This window comes from Planococcus citri, chromosome 4 (assembly GCF_950023065.1).
Source record: "Planococcus citri chromosome 4, ihPlaCitr1.1, whole genome shotgun sequence".
Lineage (NCBI taxonomy): Eukaryota > Metazoa > Arthropoda > Insecta > Hemiptera > Pseudococcidae > Planococcus > Planococcus citri.
In genome coordinates this window covers 55,651,725-55,671,727 of record NC_088680.1, presented here as the reverse complement: position 1 = coordinate 55,671,727, position 20,003 = coordinate 55,651,725, and the positions used below count along the sequence as shown (strand labels likewise).

At 33.8% G+C, this 20,003-nt stretch overlaps 4 protein-coding genes across 4 annotated transcripts; 2 read left to right on the top strand and 2 right to left on the bottom strand.

The window, feature by feature from the left end:
- Positions 1 to 7: 7 nt before the first annotated feature.
- LOC135844685 (trichohyalin-like) lies at positions 8 to 3,964 on the top strand. The gene is made up of 10 exons (XM_065362996.1): positions 8 to 276; positions 1,143 to 1,259; positions 1,410 to 1,568; positions 1,641 to 1,718; positions 1,956 to 2,052; positions 2,147 to 2,349; positions 2,424 to 2,853; positions 2,925 to 3,133; positions 3,206 to 3,634; positions 3,712 to 3,964. Exons 1-10 carry the CDS (start codon positions 157 to 159, stop codon positions 3,838 to 3,840), a joined length of 1,971 nt encoding a protein of 656 aa, XP_065219068.1. The 5' UTR covers positions 8 to 156; the 3' UTR covers positions 3,841 to 3,964.
- Positions 3,826 to 4,501, bottom strand: LOC135844700 (DNA repair protein SWI5 homolog). Its single transcript, XM_065363015.1, has 2 exons — positions 4,348 to 4,501; positions 3,826 to 4,191 (listed from the first exon to the last, which is right to left on the bottom strand). Exons 1-2 carry the CDS (start codon positions 4,363 to 4,365, stop codon positions 3,970 to 3,972), a joined length of 240 nt encoding a protein of 79 aa, XP_065219087.1. The 5' UTR covers positions 4,366 to 4,501; the 3' UTR covers positions 3,826 to 3,969.
- Positions 4,502 to 4,704: 203 nt separating this feature from the next.
- On the top strand, positions 4,705 to 12,678 carry LOC135844694 (ras-related protein Rab-8A-like). The gene is made up of 5 exons (XM_065363009.1): positions 4,705 to 5,301; positions 5,424 to 5,484; positions 5,731 to 5,935; positions 6,252 to 6,392; positions 10,675 to 12,678. The coding sequence occupies exons 1-5, from the start codon at positions 5,178 to 5,180 to the stop codon at positions 10,768 to 10,770; spliced, it is 627 nt and encodes a 208-aa protein (XP_065219081.1). The 5' UTR covers positions 4,705 to 5,177; the 3' UTR covers positions 10,771 to 12,678.
- Positions 12,679 to 16,603: 3,925 nt separating this feature from the next.
- LOC135844910 (uncharacterized) lies at positions 16,604 to 19,640 on the bottom strand. Its single transcript, XM_065363295.1, has 2 exons — positions 19,292 to 19,640; positions 16,604 to 18,840 (listed from the first exon to the last, which is right to left on the bottom strand). The coding sequence occupies exon 2, from the start codon at positions 18,826 to 18,828 to the stop codon at positions 16,918 to 16,920; it is 1,911 nt and encodes a 636-aa protein (XP_065219367.1). The 5' UTR covers positions 18,829 to 18,840; positions 19,292 to 19,640; the 3' UTR covers positions 16,604 to 16,917.
- Between the last annotated feature and the right edge of the window lie 363 nt (positions 19,641 to 20,003).

Here is a 20,003-nt window from a genome sequence, read left to right as displayed (position 1 = left end):
ACTTGAATCAAACGGTTTTTTGGTGATAAGGCGATGGAAATTTTAAAATCGTGTTTGATCCTCGATGCAAATTTTAATGTTTCTGCATTTTATTACCGATGATTATCGAAGTTCTTTGCAGATTTTCGCAGAGAAGTATTGCCATCTTCGTGCAAAATGACGGAGGCTAAGGTACTCGTCGATATCGACAATTTCCTCGAAGAACATCGAAAGAAATTACAAGAGGACAGGAAAGTTCTGAATGAAATTCTCGATTTTTTAGATAAAAAGCAACAGGTTAGCGTATTATTCATTTATATTCACGTATAGTTAAAATATCTTTGTGTGGTATCTTTTTCTAAAATATTAAGGAACCCCAATGAAGCTCTTCACATTCCAGTTCAAATGTCGTGTTATCAGTTGACCAACTCACGCAGACAGAAGCACCTGAAAAAAATGTGGTTGATGTGAAATCAGCGAATCACATTTACTTTACGAATACAATCCACTGACGAATAAACACGTTCGTTTTATTGAGAAGTCCTGTATTAAAATTTACTGAAACATTGATCAATTTGACTCGAAATCTTGGGAGAAATTGACAAAATATTTCACGATAATCTGTTTTTTGTCTTTCGCACCTGCTGAAAATTAAGACTGAATAAAAAAGACACGATGAACGGTGAATTTCATTGTTATTTTTCGACACTTGATTTTCATTTTCTCGTAACATGGTTACATTGTCCTGCTTTGCATAGTTACTTGTCTATTACAGGTGTTATAATACAATAGCTTGACATAACAATACTCAGAAGCTCATTTATCAGAACATTGACCCAAAAGGTCTTCGCATAAGCTTTTTCCCCTTTTCAAGTAGAAAAAATTCGAATCCTAAATTCTGCTGAAAAAATAGGCATTTTTAAACGTACGTTTTCTCAAATTTGGTTTTTTATTGCTCTACAACGTACATGCAATTCACTCTAATTAAATGTGCCCTCTTTCTTAAATGTTGCAATAAGTAATCATTGTCTGATTTATGACGTGGGTGTGGTTTTATTCGTTTCTTCTTTCCTTTCCTATCACGAAATATTGATTCTTTATTTATTTAAATAGAGTGCCTTAAATTACCCCATTTTAGTAATAAAATAAAATGTGTTGAATAGGCTCTCGTGTTGGATAATGGCAGTTATTTGCAAGACAGTAGTTTAGATGAAACTGATCGAAAATCACCGGATTGCGTGGAAAATCACACTTTCGAATTGCCGGATCACTATAAAGATGTACGTACAATTTACATTACATATAGCACTCGTTTATTTACAAAAATTTAATTACGTTGAAGATCCTTGACTAATTTGAATAAATAACGGAATAAAAAAATTTATAATAGGTAAGTAAATCGAATGCAATGAATTTTTTTCTTATTACAGGAACAGCCTAGGGTTATGGTACGATATGGTGAATTTTCCCCTCTAAATCCGGTGTTTCGATCGAGCAGTAGACCCTTACTGGGTCTAGGGGAATATGAAGAAAGACGAAAAATTTTTCTGGAGAAGAAAAAACGAGAATATCAGCAGTATTTGTCAAAAGTAGGTATAATTTTTCGTTCTTTCAACCTCTTTTCGCTGCAAGTAGAATAAAACAATAATTTTTAATTTCAGGCAAAAAATGAAAAAGAGCGAGAGAAAGCTAAATCAAAATTACCCGATAATAATAAAAATGATGAAAATCATCCGAGGGTAAGATATAAATGAAATGTAATTTAGTTTTTTTTTTATTGATTGAAAATTTTTATAAAATGCGATTGAAATATGCGATATATCGATCACCTAGTGGCCTTGCACTGTTTGTAATTAATGAACTTTATAGTAATTAAAAATGCAATAATTGAGAGTTCAATTACTTTCTTACAGTCGTTTATTTTGTATTCTGATTCTCGTCTGATCGTATGTACTTTGTTGACTTATGCCTTTTAGTTGACGAATATCGCCGAAGCCGACAGTGCCAAAGTTTCACCTAGAAAATTGAATATGCCTCGTGAAGTACTTTCGCCTGGTAGAGGAATTGTCGAAGGTTAGTTTACCCGAATCAGTAGTTATTTTTTGAGCACCTAAGTAGAAAATTTTTGAATAATTTATTTCGATGTTTTTTTTTGTTCAAAAAAAAGCTGTTGATCCATGTTATGCTCGTTGGCAACAACAAGTGTATCGAAGAGAATTAGACAGACAAATTATCGATAAAAAGAAAAGAATGAAAGCAGAAAAAGAACGCGAACGATTGGAATGTGAGAAAAAACAAAAAGAAATGATGATGGAGCAACTCAAGCTTGCCAAATCCATAACAGATCAAATTCGTCGATACCAAATGACTGTAAACAAAATTAATTTGACCAACAAAAAATACATCATTCGAAAATTAACTAATTATTATTTTTTTAATTTCAGGAAATGTTTGAAGACGACGAATCTGCCATTGACGAAAAAGAAAACCAAACAGTTGACCACGAAAATCAAATTTTCATCGAAGGTGTGAATTTGTCTGAAGCTCCGTCGACTCCTGTATGCTCTCTTGGATTCAATCCTGTTCCTATGGTACTTGAATCACCGCCACATCAAATTACCAGTTCCATTTTCAATACCGCTTCTCCTCCTAAATCACCTCAACAAGTACCTCTACAATTAACCAGTTCCATTTTTAATCGTGCTTCTGATCATTCCCGTAAACCTACTCCATTTCATGTTGATATTCTATCAAAAGATGAGGTCGACTCTTCGAGGTTTAATTCTATTCCAGAGTCAACCACGGAGACAAAAATTGAATCTTCGGATCGACGAAAATCTAATGCGATCACGAATGGTTCTAATACAGAACCAGGTTCGTATGATAATTTCTCATCATATTTTCTTTACGATTAATTTATTATTCCGTGATTGTAAAACTTTCAGAACGCTTATTACGTCAAAAATCGCAGCAAGAAATCTATAAAAATGAGCTAGCTCGACAAATCGAAGAAAAGAAACGTTTAGAAATGGAACGCAAGCGTAAAGAAGCCGAAGAAGAGAAAAAAATTGACGCTAAAGTTAAAATGGAAGAAGAAAAATTACGACAAGAATACGAGAGAGAACAGGCTGAACGAGAATACCGTGCTTCTCAAGTATGATTTCTTTTCTTTCAAACTTTCAATTAAATTGATGTAAATTTTACGAAGATTATCATATTGTTATAGCGTGTACAACAAGAAATTCGGCTTCAAGAACAACTAACTAGACTTCAAAAAGAAGCCGAGGAACGCAAGAAAAACGTTTATCAACCTAGTAACGCTTTTGTCGCATCTAAACCTGCCATTTATCCTACAAATCACGGTGTTACTCAAAAAGGTGCCATGAGAAACGTATCGTTCGCTCCGAAAGCTTGCGTTTATTCTTTTCAGAACACTGACAACGGTGTTCAAAGTAATCAGATCACGTCTACTGAGAATCGTACCAAAGATAATTCTCAGATTATCGTAGAAGCACCTTATGTATTAGCTGTGAAGGGTAACGAAGTTCAGAATGGTGACCTGTCGTACAAAAATGGAAGACCGAGATCACCTCCTGTTCCTGCCCTAAGAACTCAGGAAATCTTGTCAAAATCTTTACCGGTGTCTGACTGTGTGGTAAGAGTTGTTGAACAGATTTTTTTTTTGATGCGAATCGTTTTTAATTTCAACGATTGTTCTGTAATTATTTTCAGATACCTTCTACTGTGTCTATGTCTCCTGAAGCAAGAGAAAGATTTCTTAAAGATGCCAAAATACTTTCTAATTTATCTGAAATACGCCGAAGATTATTAATTAAACATGCTGGCTTAGATGGCAAATGACTCGTTGTATTAGGTTTTTATATTACAGTTTTTATCTACATTTTCATTTTTATACTACAAAATATACAAGTTTAATTTTACCATAATACATAAGCGTTACGAAATAAAACATACCGAAAGACAATTCGCTTATTCATTCATAAGATCGTATTTTTCATGTAGTTCGGCTACAGTTACGCCGTGGAGGTTGGCTAACTGGCCTAATACCATTTGAGTAGCGTCTTTTATATCGTTGTATTCGTGCAGAGCTTCCATAATCTGTTTCCTTTCGGAGGTGACAGCTTGCAGTTGTTTCAACTTCTCGTCTAGCTGGCGTTCTTCTTCTTTCAGTTTTCTAAGTTCTTCCTTTTTCTGCAATCAACGATCAGTTATTTATTCCGAAAAAAATGACAGAAAATTTATATTTTATATCAACGAAAATGACCAGGGCAAATAAAATTACAACTCTTGAACTTTGGTGCATAATTTTCGAGACTCAACAGCTGGTGAAACAAAGTTGATACTTACATCGGAGTTAGAATCCATTGTCCATTATAGATTATTAAACGTATTTTCACAATATTACTTCAATATTACTTCAAATTAAACTCGAATGAATTGAAATTTTGGCTGAATTTTTTCAATATTACCGCCGGATTTTTCACCACTGATAAGAAAAACTGACTGATAACAATTTCAAAACATGAAATTCCGAAAATTTCAGTAATTCTCGTTAAATTTGTGGTATTAACGGTAATTACCGCGTAATTATCTGAATTTCACGAAAAATAGAGCCAGTAATGATCATACCTGGCATGCAAAACACATGGGACGAATAAAATTTATCTTGAAGGCCACACCTGGAAATTTGAAGGTTATTGATGCACGAAATTTTTTTTTTTCAACTTCAGTATTTTTTCTGTCAGTAGTAGTAGATGAAAACGTAAATTTATTCGTCGAACAAATTAACTAAATTATTCATAATTATAAATGGAAAACAATGTGACGGTATATCGCTCATAAAATCTGGTGTTTTGTGCCTTTTGTGTTACGTGTTGGTGTTACGTAGTTATCTATCTTTCATCACAATCACAACTTTTTAATCAGGGAGTACCAAATCTACTCACTCCCCGGGCAGAAGAAGCTACATTCGCAATTTCAATTCTCAAATTCTCGAGCAATGTTATTATCGTATTAAATTCGTACTGAAATGAGTGTTTGAACCGTTCTGTCGTCGTTCTCATATTGTTGTTTTAATTTATTTTAATCTTGTGCGAGTTTACGTGATTCGTGTATATATTTGTAATATTGGTCAATGTGTGTTATTTTATTTTAAATCATTTGCATATAATCAAATCATGGCTAAAACGTACGATTATCTGTTTAAATTATTATTAATCGGCGACTCCGGTGTCGGTAAAACCAGTGTTTTATTTCGATTCTCCGAAGATGCTTTCAATACAACTTTTATATCCACTATAGGTAAGTTATCATCTGATGTGCTACCGGAATATCTTTCTTTCGAAGTGATTTTCATCGCAATCGCACGAAATGCTGAAATCTTTCTATCGTATCTCATAATGTAAACATCTCTCTCGTTTCAGGAATCGATTTCAAAATCAGAACAATTGAAATGGATGGCAAGAGAATAAAATTACAAATCTGGTGAGCATCATTCAAACACATTCTTTGTTTAGTTACTGATAAGGCGATAAGATTTTTCTCAAATGTTGCCGTCGAGAATACTCAGATAAAAGCAATCTAATTTTAATTACTTTCTTTAACCTATTACTTAACGATGCTGAAAATTTACATTACTAGCGTGACAAATTGATTCGCATCCGTAACATTAATATCGACGCAGTAGAAAGTGCGATATTCAGTGCTTCTTAATTTTCGTTATTTTCGCAGGGATACCGCCGGTCAAGAACGATTCCGAACCATTACAACGGCATATTACCGCGGAGCGATGGGTATAATCCTGGTATATGATGTCACCGATACTAAAACATTCGAAAATATTAAAAACTGGATTAGAAATATTGAAGAAAACGCTTCGGCCGATGTTGAAAAAATATTATTAGGAAACAAATGTGAAGTAGAAGAAAAAAGACAAGTTAGTATTATTATCTTGGTGATAAATGATGATATATTTTATCTATCTGACGCCGCAAAGACTTAGCTCGGCGTTTATTTTTATTTTTCTTGTGTGCAAATCACCTCGTTCCATTCGCGGTAGATTTGTTTGAGAATTACAGTCGTTTGCCTTGAATCTGTGCGTATATTTGAACACGACGATGCGTCTAATTAGTGTTATTTTGATATCTCGTCTGGTGTATTTTTTCGATTTAGTATTTACCCGAATAAACGCATACATACGTACATGATGATAGAACTAGGAAGTGATTAATGCGATGCGAATATTTTTTCAGGTATCGAAAGAGAAAGGAGAATGTTTAGCGGTCGAACACGGTATTAAATTTTTAGAAACTAGTGCTAAAACCGGGACCAACGTAGAAGAAGCATTTTTAACACTTGCCAGAGATATTAAAACGAAAACCGAGAAGAAATTGGTACGTTGGTTTGTTGCCCATTTCAAGTATCATTACACCTTTCGAATATTTTGGTCGGGGACCTTGAGTTTACAAGTTCTACTTGAACTTGAGCTATATACGTGTTCGCGATTATGATTTTTTTTTTCTTCTAGTCAGCGCATTGAAAAATATTTATACCTATAGTATTGGGTACTTTTTTTTTTTTTAGATTTTTCAAGGCAAAAGTAGTCATTTTTTTCGAAAATAATTTCGATTTGCGAAATCGGATATGAAACCCGATATGCTATCCAATTCTTCAGTCAGATGTTAAAATATTTCGGCTTCTGTCGAATTTTGGAAACTATTCAAAAATGTTCTCATTATGAATATTTTCGTTTAATTGATTCGCTCAACGATGAAAATTCTTATCGCTATGCACTCGATTGTTATTTGTATTGCAAACTCGATGAAACAAAGTAATCCGTAACACGTGATCAGTATCTCGAGTTGTTTCAAATTTTTATTAAAATTCAACCCAATCAATTTATATTTGGGAAAAAATTTATCAAATTTAAGTTCATTGATAATTTTATGAATTATCGTAACTGAAGAAAAAAAAAATACACGTAATTAAAAACCATACGAAGCTATATAGTTGATATTCTTCATAATTAACGATTAATCATTTTCTTTTGCATTCATGCTTTAAGAAAGCAAAAATGATTAATCGTTCACGTGTTAACGTTTCATTTCCATTAATGTTTATTTGTTATATGTTTTATTTTCTCACTGCTTTTTCTCTGGTGTCGGATTTTCAACAAATGCAGAAGGTAAAAGGTTTATAATCTTTTGTGTTGTGCTTAGTGGTCTACTCTTGCTGGCTTTTTTTAACATCTGTTTTTCTATTTACTTATGCTGAAAAGTGTTTGTAATAGCGTTGCTTTGATTGGCTTATTTTTAATGCTAAAAGCAGGATAATTACGATTTTTCTAACCAAATTTTGTTATAAACTAAAAATGAATTTTTGTTTTTGGTTTTTTAATTTTGAAAAATCATGAATTAATTATGGTGCACTCTGAATCCTCTAAATTGCCTTGAGATCGCCTCTCCACCTCTTGATAAACCTATTAGATAATTGAGTTGCTCTAAATATCGAGTATTATACTTCGCTGCTAATTAGCAGAAACCCCATGTCAGCTTTCGTATCCAAAAATTCTGAAAATTTCTCATAATCTGAAAAATTGAGACCCGTACGAGACGTATTTAGTTCCTGGATCAATTAAAAGGGACTGTAGGCTGGTCAGTGTATCGAAAAAATGACGAAGAACTACTTAAAATTGCGTATATTTTTTTCTGTCGAGAGGTCAAATAAGGTTAATTAGGTTGCCAAGAAAAAAAATTGGACTACTTCCGTATTCTGAATCGCGGATTCTAATTTCATGAGTCAGCCAGTTGGAGAAAATTTCAAGCTGGTCAGATTATCAAAGAACATTTGAAAATTCCCAAAATTTGATTTTTTCACTCTGAAGGGGTTCAATGCTCTGTACATCTTACATTAGCATCGTCACAATTTTAGGTTTCGTTTTCTCAGACCAATTATGAAAGGCTGCTGGCTAAAATTGCTTTAAAAAATTAGAAGAAAAATTATCCTTTGAACCAGCTTTTTTGTTGCATAGTTTTAAACCGGTTACCAGTTATCAAAAAATACCAAAAAACTGCTACAGAAAACAATTCAAATCACTTTTTGTAGAGAATAGAAAACAAAACGTCATTTGTTTTTCATAATTTTGACCTAATTTCAGTTGAACGTTATTTCTTGAAACGGTTTCACAGTTTTGAAACCGGTTGTCGATTGATGCACAAATACCAAAATTGTTTGCAATAAAAATTTCTGAATCCTATTATGTGAAAAATTGGATGCTACAACTTGTCGTTTTTTTTTTGAGCCTACATCTTATGAACCAGTTGCCAATGTAAACAAAAAACCGGTTGCAGAAAGAAATCTCGAATCACTTTTATATTATAGAATGTTGAAATTAAAAACCAATAATTTTTTGTCAGTTTGACCTGATTTTTGTTAAAAAGTCATTTATTGAACCAGTTGTCAATAAATTCCAAAAACTGATTGCGATCAAAATGTTTAAATCCTGAACAACCAGTACCCCCCCCCTCCTTCTTCCCTCTGCCAACAAACAAATCAGTTATAGCAAAAAGTTTTCAAAGTAGTTCTTGAAAAGAATTGAAAACTACTGGTTGTTTTTTCGTCTGGTTCTTGAACCAGTTCCGTTGTTTATGAACTGGTTGTCAATAAAACAAATTCCATCTCAGAAAGATATTTTCAAATCACATTTTATAAAAAATTCAAATCACTTTTTGTAGAGAATAGAGAACAAAACGTCATTTGTTTTTCATAATTTTGACCTAATTTCAGTTGAACGTTATTTCTTGAACCGGTTTCACAGTTTTGAAACCGGTTGTCGATCAATGCACAAATTCCAAAATTGATTGCAATAAAAATTTCTGAATCCTATTATGTAAAAAATTAGAAGTTACAACTTGTGGTCTCTTGTTTTTGTTTTTGTTTTCTGAGCCTACATCTTATGAACCAGTTGTCAATGTAAACAGAAACCCGGTATTCAGAAAGAAATCTCTAATCATTTTTATATTATAGAAAGTTGAAATAGAAAACCAATAATTTTTTGTCATTTTGACTTGATTTTTGTTAAAAAGTCATTTATTGAACCAGTTGTCATTAAATTCCAAAAACTGATTGCGATCAAAATTTTTAAATCCTCAACAACCAACACCCCCCTTCCCTCCGTCTACAAACAAAGCAGTTATAGAAAGAAGTTTTCAAAGTAGTTCTTGATAAGAATTGAAAACTACTGGTTGTTTTTTCATCTGGTTCTTGAACCAGTTCCGTTGTTTATGAACTGGTTGTCAATAAAACAAAATCCATTTCAGAAAGATATTTTCAAATCTCATTTTATAAAAAATTCAAAACTATGCTCTTTTTGATTTTGTAAAAATATTTTGACATGGTTTTAGTACAGAGTTGCTACTTGAACCGGTTCCATGGTTTCGAACCGGTTGTCATAAAATTCCAATTTTAATTCTATGCTAGAAATGGTTCAAAAAGGTTTCCTGAACTGGTTTTCGAGGCTTTGGTAATATCCCACTTGACATAAAAACCAAGAAACCGGTTTGAAAAGTCGCTTGTTTTGATCTTATTTTCGATAAATTACTACTCAAACCAGTTCCATGGTTTTGAACCGATAATAAATAAATATCAAAAAAATTATTTTTTTCGAAATGAGAAATATTTGGAAAAAAATTCTGGAACCGGTTTTCAAGGATTGCTTAAAATGTAGCATTCACTCCAAAAATCAAAATCTACATTTTTCATTTGAATTTTTCAAAAAAAAAAAATTTCAATGAATAATTTTTTTAACACCTTGTACGAGTACAGCATTTTTCAAACACTTTCTAACGCATCATTTTTCATTTGCCTCAAAATAGTTTGTGTTTCTTCACAATTCCTTCTTATTTTTATGCATTTAGTAATTGATTTAGAAACCCCTGAACCTGTTTCTAGTTGTGGTTGAAACTTTCTGACCGCTAAATTGGAACCACTGAACCGGTTTCTGAAGCATATTTTCATTCAGTATTTATTTGTTATTTTTTGGACTGTCAATCCTGTATATTTATACGTAGAAATAATATTGGTATTTTGAGAGATCGATGTTCTCAAAAATAAACTAGGCTCTCGCTTTCGCTAATTCTTCTCCTGTGATTCACCCTATGAAACGAATTACGTCAATAAACCTAAATTACTCGGTTTTAGTTTTCACGTAGCCTATATGTACAGGTAAATTTCCCTACGGACGAGAGAACTACTCCGTGGAGCGGAAAAGTGACCCGAACAATGCCCTCTAATATATGGTTCGGCTAGTCTACGCTTTGCGAACTGCGAACTGATGTTTTGTATAATTTATCAAGCCACACTACAGAACTAATGGTATAAAAATTTTCAAAAATGAGTCACGTTTCGTTCTCGATAAGATAGAAAACCCATGCTACTTCCGTTAACACTGTGTTTCTATGTTGAAATCAAATTTTACTAGATTCATTAACACTACTAGTAGATAGAATAACACGAAATACTGTTACACTATTAACGCTTCGGTGATGTTTTTGCCTACATATTACACGTATTGAGTACTCGTATTTATTTATTTTCCTGACTAATCGGTTACCCTTCGATAATATAAGTATGTAATATCATCATCGATGGTTTCCTAATGAGTAATATTTTTTACAGGAGGCGTCAAATCCACCAAAAGGAAGCATCCAGTTGAAACAAACCGAACCGAACAGAAAACCAACGTCGTGGTTCTCAAAATGTTCTATTCTCTGACAATTTTATTACCAAACCAGTTTTACAATTATGGAAGTAAATCTCTATTACATGTGTAAGATGCAATAGCTCTATTCGTTCGTATAAGAGAATTTTTTTATAAATTAAATTTTGTATCCGGTTTCGAAAGCAGTACCGAATTTATGTTCGTAGAGGGAAAAAAATCAGTATTACTGAATATTGGTGGTGATCAAAGATGCCAACTTCCATATGATTTTTTTTTGTTGTTGTTAATTTTGAAAACTCGAAATCGGTACTGGCGACATACGTCGTCGTCTTTATCTAATATCCTTCCATGATACGACGGAAATACTCCCCTTATCGGTTGATTTTCATTTCCTATTCTTGTTTAGCTATAGTGAAATGGAAACGAGGAGATAAATGAGTGTTCATTGCTTGAAAAAAAAAAGAAAAAAATTATTCCGGTGTTTTATGAATTTTCTGTTTTCTCTCTCGAAATACCCTAACGAATACCCACATGTGAATGCATTTTTTTTTTCTTATAAGGAATTACGCTGTATAAAAAAAAGTTAACAAAATTGTTGTATTAGTTGTGATTTTATAATTTTATATCGCATATGTACAGTGAATTATAATGATGATAATCTAATGGTACACGTATAAATATTATTATTATGTTGTGTATAAAGTATAAATTTTTGAACAAAAATACGCTTTTTATATGATATGATAAAGCTACCGTTTTACATATTAGACGACTACTTTTTGTTTCTCTCTCGATATAGTTTTCTCATCTGGTACCTTACGTTGAACTGTGATCGGTATCTTCCACTTTTTCATTATGGCTTTTTACGATATTTCCGTCCTAGTCCAATGTACACAATTTTTGGGGGGAGGGGGTGCTGTTATATTGAAAATTTCCTAATGTAACATTGCTTAGTTCGAGCTTTGAGCGCTTTTTAGAATGTGTGGAGTTTCAAGTCTCGTTTTGCAACTCTGAACGATATTTAAATTGGATTAATTCCTGGATGAGAATTAATGAAGAATAAAGTATCATAAAGATGCTTCAAACCTATTGGTAATTTTGTTTTCACCGAAGCATGAGATTGATCGCTAGACTTGGAGTTGCATTAACCGAGCAAATTATTAAGAAATGGGATACTAAATTAAGTACTCATTTTTATCAAACGTCAAATTATTTTTTACTCCGTTTTGTATTATTTAAAACGCTTGAAAATATATTTTCGAAGTGTGCTGACTTTAAACCGATGACGATGCTTCGATCATTTTTACCAAACGAAAAAGAAATCTCGATAAAGCTGTGCTTTTTTTTGTAATTTTTTAATAAGCCTTGCCTATAGGAAATTAAGCTGCATTCGAACGAATCGTGTACCAAAGGGTGCTTTAAAAAATGGTGGTATATTTTAATATAGCCAAACATCACAATTTCATGGATGCGCGTAGAGATCAATGCTTCTCGGAGATTGTATCGGGTTTTAAAATTTTCATCTAAGTCGTAAGCCATTTTATTATGGAAATATTTGTAAGTTTTATACATAATACGTTTGTATTGGTCTTTTTTTTCTATTATCCTATTTGTTTACTCTGTTTATTTATGTATATTATAAGGACGAAATTTTGAAAATAAATATATTGTAATATTTTATCTGTTATCGATGTGTTTATTTTATTTTATCGTCGACCAACTTATATAAGTTATTGCTCATTGCATGATGGTACTATTTATGTGTGAAACGAATTTCTATAATGTTAAGATAATATCAAAAAGAAGCAAGTCTATATGCGATGGAGTTACTTAATCAACCAATAAATGTGTAATTGTTAATCGTTTTAAAATGACAATTGTAGTTTAAGTTTTTTCTCAATGTTGAAATGACATATGACATATCAATTTTAGAAAAATAAATTTTTTATGCGAAAGATGAATTATTGTTTGATTGAGAATTGATTATTTTGATTCGCTTAGTTTACATTTTACTTCTCATTCCTACCAACTCGTTTTATCACTTTTGTAATCAACATTGGAGATTGAAAAGTTTGAGGTTTGTTGGAAGTTCTGTTCGATGAAAAACTTCAATTTATGCTGCAAGCAGTCACCAATACAGTGGTACCCGAAAGTCAGTGTACGCCATCAAAAATCACATATAATTCAAGAACTAAGCCTCCTAAAGAAAAACTAATGACATTGATTGGATAGGAAATTTTATACTCTACAATTTTCTTCATGGTCATTTTTCTCTAAGATGCACCATTCGCCGGGAAAATCAAGTTTTATGTCAAAAAACGTGAATTTAAAAAAAAAATGAAAAAAATATGGGGAAAAAAATTTTAAATTAATTCAGCAGTCAGCTATTTTTAACATGATTCTCATAATGTGATGAAATATAAATGATCTTTTCAAAAAAAATTATGTCAAAAAATTTTTTTTACAAAAACGCCAGACCCTTGGGGGTGGGGGAAGGTGCTACCAAAACCAAATTTTGTAAAAATGAAAAAAAAATCGAGTGATATGTCAAAATGTAGGTTTTTTGGGTCGAGAAACACGAATCTGAGGTCCTTTTTTCCCTCAAACCCCTTTGGGAGGTGCTACCAAAATCAAATTTTGTAAAAATGAAAAAAAAAATCGAGTGATATGTCAAAATATAGGTTTTTTGGGTCGAGAAACACGAATCTGAGGTCCTTTTTTCCCTCAGACCCCTTGTTGGCCGTTGGGGAGGTGCTACCATTCTTGAGATATCTCGTCTCAAACGGGATTACATTTTAACTAAATTAACGCGAAGTAATTGTAAGTGAATAAGGCATAAGTTCTTTTATTCAACTCGTTACAAAACCGCGACTGCGTGAAGATGTGCGTTTGAGTGTGTAGAATTTGGGTGTGGTTTGTTAATTTGCGACTATAGGCGCGATTTTTCTGGTTATGATATAAAATAACCGACCATATCGGGTCGAATGATTGAAAAACTGACAAAAATAAAACCCCCCAACCAAAAAAAACTAAATTTTGATACACTACTCGAATTTTTGTGATTTTTTCAAAATTTTATTTCAGTAGCACCTCCCCATAGAGGCTGAGTGAAAAAAGGACTTCAAATTCGTGTTTCTCGGACCAAAAACTTACGTTTTGACGTATCACTCGATTTTTTTTTATTTTTACAAAATTTGATTTCGGTAGCGTCTCCCCAAGGCCCTCAAGAGTACTGAGGAAAAAAAGTACCTCAGATTCGTGTTTCTCGACCCAAAAAGCCTATATTTTAACATATCACTCAATTTTGTTTCATTTTTACAAAATTTGATTTTGGTAGCACCTCCTCAATGGCCCCCGAGGGGTCTGAGGGAAAAAAGGACCTCAAATACGTGTTTCTCGACCCAAAAAACCTACACTTCGACATATCACTCGATTTTTTTTTTTTCATTTTTACAAAATTTGATTTTGGTAGCATCTTCCCCAGGGCCCTCAAAAGTACTGAGGAAAAAAAGTACCTCAGATTCGTGTTTCTCGACCCAAAAAGACGATAAATTTTAACATATCACTCGATTTTGTTTCATTTTTACAAAATTTGATTTTGGTAGCACCTCCTCAATGGCCTCCGAGGGATCTGAGGGAAAAAAGGACCTCAGATTCGTGTTTCTCGACCCAAAAAACCTACATTTCGACAAATCACTCGATTTTTTTTCATTTTTACAAAATTTGATTTTGGTATCACCCCCCCCCCCAGGGTCTGACGTTTTTGTAAAAAAAAAATTTTGACGTGTTTTTTTTGAAAAGATTATTTATATTTCATCAAATTATGGGAATCATGTTAAAAATAGCTGAAATTAACTGCTGAAAAAATTTTAAATTTTTTTCATTTTTTTTAATTCACGTTTTTTGACATAAAAGTAATAAAACTTGATTTTCCCGGCGAGAACGGTGCATCCTAGAGAAAAATGACACGAAAGAAAATTAAAGAGGATAAAATTTCCTATCAGATCAATGTCATTAGTTTTTCTTTAGGAGGCTTAGTTCTTGAATTATATGTGACTTTTGATGGCGTAAACTGACTTTTGGGCACCTCTGTGCTGCTCTTCAATATTTACCTTAATAAGTGAACATTCATATAACTTTGATTTCTGAACAATTTTCTCCGATGGCGCCCTCTTGGAAACATTAAAAAATTTACCAATTTTAAAAGTAAAATTTTCATTCCTTCGAATAGCCCAGTCAAATAGCAGAAAAAAATAGGTGAACCCAAACATTATTGCGATCAAAGTTTTTTTTTTGGTGAATATTGTCTAGGGTGGTATGCTGAATAACATACTAAAAGTCCTCCCCCACGAGCTAACCCCACAGTGGATGGATCAAAGCCTCCCAAAGGCTAAAATCAGTTTTTCGTCAAGAACTCCTGAAATACATTGAATTTTGAGCAAAATGAGCTTAGTGATCATTTCATATTCATCTCCTCTGCAATACCTATCAAATGAGCTATCGACCAACTCCCTAGCCTCAAGGGGGGTGGCGCAACGGCCCCTCAAAGTGACGTGATTTTAATAATTTTACATTTTATGACTTGGGACTTGTAACCTGTTCTAATTGATAAAATGAAGTCAAACTTGGGGAATAGGGTTCTTTTGGGAGCTAGAGTTGACCTATGGAGTGGGGAGGGTTAAAGTTGAAAATTATAGAAAGGTCATTTTTTTGGAGGGGCATAACATGACCCCAAATGGATGAAAAGGGTCCAAAATCACACCATCGAACAGTATTCCCATTGTGATCAACAAATCCAAATTTCAGCTTCCTAGGTCATCCCCACTCCTTTTAAGATGGAAAAAACCGAAAATAGGGGCAAATATAAGGGAATTTTCACCTTAATTCTGCTTTAAATGGGGTGGGGATGACCAAGGAAGCTGAAATTTGAATATATTGATCACAATGGGAATATTGTCCGATGGTATGATTTTGGACCCTTTTCATCCCTTTGAGGTCATGTTATGCCCCTCCAAAAAATGACCTTTCTGCAATTTTCAACTTTGACCCTCCCCACCCCATAGGTCAACTCTAGCTCCCAAAAGAATTCCATTCCCCAACTTTGACTTCATTTTATCGATTAGAACAGGTTACAAGTCCCAAGTCATAAAATGTGAAATTATTAAAATCACGTCACTTTGATGGGTCGTAGCGCCACCCCCTTTGAGGCTAGGGAGTTGGTCGATAGCTCATTTGATAGGTATTGCAGAGGAGATGAAATGATCACTGAGCTCATTTTATGTAGGTACTCAAAATTCAATACCTATTTCAGGAGTTCTTGACGAAAAACTGATTTTGGGGGGCTTTGATCCACTGTTGGGGGGGGGGGGGTTAGCTAGTGGGGTAGAGGCGGGTACTTTTAGTACGTTGTTCAGCATAGCATACTACCCTAGACAATATTCACCAAAAAAACTTTTGATCCCAATCATGTTTGGGTCAAATTGCATTTTGACTGGGCTAGAAATATTAATCCAGTTATAGTTCTGGCTAAAAAAAAAATAAGAAATTATTCGTCTAATTTTACATAAAAGTTTGAATAATTACGTTTGGTAATTTTCAATTTTTTTCATGTTTTATTTTTTTATTTTTTATTCCACATTCTTTTTCAAAACATTAAAGTGTCCAATTCCTACAGCCACTTTGAAAATTTCAGCTGATCATTTGGTCAATTAATATACTTACTCGAACTATCGTCTAAACAACTTTTCTGTACACAGTTAAGTAGGTACTGGTTTTCGATTCTGTAAAAACGTTTACGCAATATTCCGAAGAGATGAAAAAAATTCTCCAGAAGGAAAGTAATGTGCTAAGAATTCAATATCGAAAGAGAAAAATTTAAATCACGAGTTAAGAACATTTATTTCATTTACCTAAATCATTAATTACACGTAGATTATACCAACTAATTTTCTAGGAAATTTTATAAAGGATATTAGATTATCATTACAAAATGTACAGGAGGTATTGTATTGCATAATATTAAAGATTACACGTAGGTATACCTATACCTATCACATATCTATCAGAGTACAAATTCTTCATTTTTGAACGATCCCAGGTAGTGGGATAATTATCTAGTAAGTACTTATCTAGATAGACTTACATCAAAAGTGATATTTCTTTTGAGTTTTGGTAGGTGAAACAATAAAATTATTTTCATGTCAGGTTATAGTCCGGTTCCTCGGGTTCCTCGTCCTCCGGAATGCTGATCCATCTTGCAGCATCTGGAGTATTTGGTCTAAACTCTTATCCTCTTCAATTGAATTTGGATCACACCACAGCTCAAACTTTGAGTTAAACTTTTGATCAAAATTCACGAAGAACCATATCAACTTCGCACAAAAAAAATGTTGAGAAAAAATTCGTTTTACGCGTTTCAGTTCGTCGTTTTGATACGTCGTTTCAACAATTTTTACTAAATCATCAAAACCACGACGGAGATTAAAGTAGCATTGTGGGTCATCAGCAGCGAACCCGAGAGGGGATACTAATCTTCGTTTCAATTGCAAAGCGCCTTCTACATCGTCTCCGAAAGCTTCTTCATTAAAGTTACAGAATTCGTTCCACAAATTTAAATTTGTAATTAGGCGAATCTCATCACTACCACGGAAAGGTATGTGGGGTTTGTACAATCGTTCGTACAAGCGGGCAGCATCTTCATGCAATAAGTAAGCTTTCAATTCGTTGTCAAACGTTTTAAGATTTCGAGTGGCAAATGTACGTTTTAAATATGTTGAAAATCTTAGAAAATCAATAACTAATTTCATCAACATCAACTGCTCGTCAGAACATGGAGTACGGCGGCGACTATCCAGTAATAAGCCTACGTTGTTCAGCAAATATAGATCGTGCCATGGCACAACGTCTTGGGTGGTTTTTTGCAACATCAAATTTCTTCTCGTTCTCAAAATTTCATTCTCCATGCAACCAGGCGTGGAAACTCGACCTTTAATGTAACTAGAAATGAACTCGTCAGACATGTTTAAAATGAAATAATTCCTCTGATGATCAGAAGCGGTCTCCCAAATCTCAATCAACGTTAACGTCGGTGTTCCATTGCACATCGCGTCACAAAAGAACTTGGGAAATTGTTCTACATCCATCTTACCTTTGAAGTGTTTCCACATCCAGAGTACAATTCGTGACTCGCGACTCCTCGTGGCAAAACAAATAATGATTTTGTCGGACATTTCAGACAATTCGGATAACAATTGTTTTTGCTGAAACCAGGACATAGCCGAAAGAATTTGCTTGAAAAAAGTACAGTCCAGGCTGTGACGAAGTCCATTACGAATCCAATCGATAACTACATTTACTTGATCATCGTTACTCAAGCGATACCAGAAAAATTTCTGGCTGAATCTACAATCAGAATATTCTACGCACCACCTGCCATGATCTGCGAGAATGGGATTTTCAACTGGCATTTTGTGAAGTTCATTTTTAAGGAAACAAATCCAATAAAAACTAGAACAATGAGCGTTAAAGTTCACTTTCTCAACGAATTCAAGTGGCAGCAAGTCCAACGAAAACTTTTTGATCTCATCTTCCATGCAATATTCACACATGATGAGAAATCTATGTAAATCAGTCAAACCGCCGATGTCTAGAATTTTCCTCGCACTTTTCTCGTAGTCGATTTTACCATTCGCTGACCAAACACACCATTTTGGATCAATGCCGTACATTTCGTGACTTCCCCTCAGACATGTATGGCGAAATACCATTTTTAGAAGATGCATAACCCAACGTTTAATCTCTTCGTAAAAGTTTTCAAAGCAATTTCCGAGTGTTTCAACACAACGAGAAACATTGGAATTGTTTATCATCTGTTTTATCTGCTGTTGCCATCCATATTCGTCGCAGTACCCGAGGAATTCACTAAAACGGATAATATTCGTTGCTTTTTCTTTGATAGGATGATTTGTTGATAGATTGCTGAGCCATATTTTGCGAACTACTTCATGAGACGCGATTTCTTGCAAGCTTGGTACATCGTATAGGTATACATAACGATCTTCGTAGCTCTTCTCATGAGGGCCATTTCTTTCGTGTTTTTGATCGGTGGCCATCTTGATGGTAATCTGTAAATTGAAATTGTCATACTAGATAGAGTGCGGAATTTTTTGCATTGAAATCTTGGAAACTACAAATATAAAATAGTTACCTATACCTACCTAACTTATAGTGTAGGGTTGATCGCGAAAAAAATTGACGAATTTTGACTCAAATTCATTGGATACCTTTATTTTGAGATGAGTCACTCAAAAAAAAATTTAGCTGGGGAGGTTCCCCGGGAGGGAAGATTAAAAATTTGCTCCCTTCAACATCCCTAATGTGTGAAATTGTGAATGTTTTGTGGGAGGAAAAAAGTTTAAAATTCATTTTTCAGGGGTGACAAATCAATTGTCGAAATTGTTTTTGTTAATTCGTGCGTAGCATTTTCTTTTCCGCCTGCAGCGCAGGGTATCGATCAGCCTTGTAAGGGATAATATAGGGCAGCCTAATTAAGAGAACATACATTTTTTTACTTACCTAGTCGCAGCCAAGGAAAAGAACCAGAAGAATCTCGAAGTTGGTGAAGATTTCAAACGAACGCACACCACACGACTACTCGTTGGATTTGAATCGCCAAAAAGACTTTTGTATGTAATTTGTATAGTTACAAACGCATCGCAGAAGACAACATCCGCGACACGAAAAGGAACAGAAAATATACTCGTGATCTCAAAGAGCGGTTCTAACTGCATTGTCTATCTAAACCGTTACTTTCTCAAAAAAATGCTTCTTATTGTTAGAGACACTGTCAGGGATGAATAGATTGAATGAATAGGTACCTGTCTAGACGTTAGAAAGAATGAGACGTCGAGCCGGTTGCAACGATTTGTTTTCAGGAACTCCATAACTATCGAAAAAAAAGGTCACACCTCACACAACAACGTTGGATCACAAGCATACCTATTTTATTGAAACTGTCGAGGAAATGTTGAAAAGAAAAGATGTGGCTGTGATACTGATGCTCATTTTGAAATATTTGCAAAAGATAAATTGAATAAAGTTTACAGCTTGGACGATTTTGTCAGGTAGGTAAGTTGAAATCAGGGCTGGTTAGCTAGCCGTTAGCCGTTAGCTTTTAGCCGATAGCCGATGCTTCTTTCACAATTCTAGCTAGCCAATAGCTTAGCTAATGAGACTTCGTTAGCCGTTAGCATTAGCCAATGCGATAGGCTAACCAGCCCGGGTTAAA

Excerpts from the sequence above, each read along its gene's own strand:
- LOC135844910 (XM_065363295.1), bottom strand. The coding sequence starts at position 18,828 with ATGGCCACCGATCAAAAACACGAAAGAAATGGCCCTCATGAGAAGAGC.
- LOC135844685 (XM_065362996.1), top strand. The coding sequence starts at position 157 with ATGACGGAGGCTAAGGTACTCGTCGATATCGACAATTTCCTCGAAGAA. Across the intron at positions 1,260-1,409 it reads TGCCGGATCACTATAAAGAT|GAACAGCCTAGGGTTATGGT; the intron begins GTACGTACAATT and ends TTCTTATTACAG. Across the intron at positions 1,569-1,640 it reads ATCAGCAGTATTTGTCAAAA|GCAAAAAATGAAAAAGAGCG; the intron begins GTAGGTATAATT and ends TTTTAATTTCAG.
- LOC135844694 (XM_065363009.1), top strand. The coding sequence starts at position 5,178 with ATGGCTAAAACGTACGATTATCTGTTTAAATTATTATTAATCGGCGAC. Across the intron at positions 5,302-5,423 it reads AACTTTTATATCCACTATAG|GAATCGATTTCAAAATCAGA; the intron begins GTAAGTTATCAT and ends CTCTCGTTTCAG. Across the intron at positions 6,393-10,674 it reads CGAAAACCGAGAAGAAATTG|GAGGCGTCAAATCCACCAAA; the intron begins GTACGTTGGTTT and ends TATTTTTTACAG.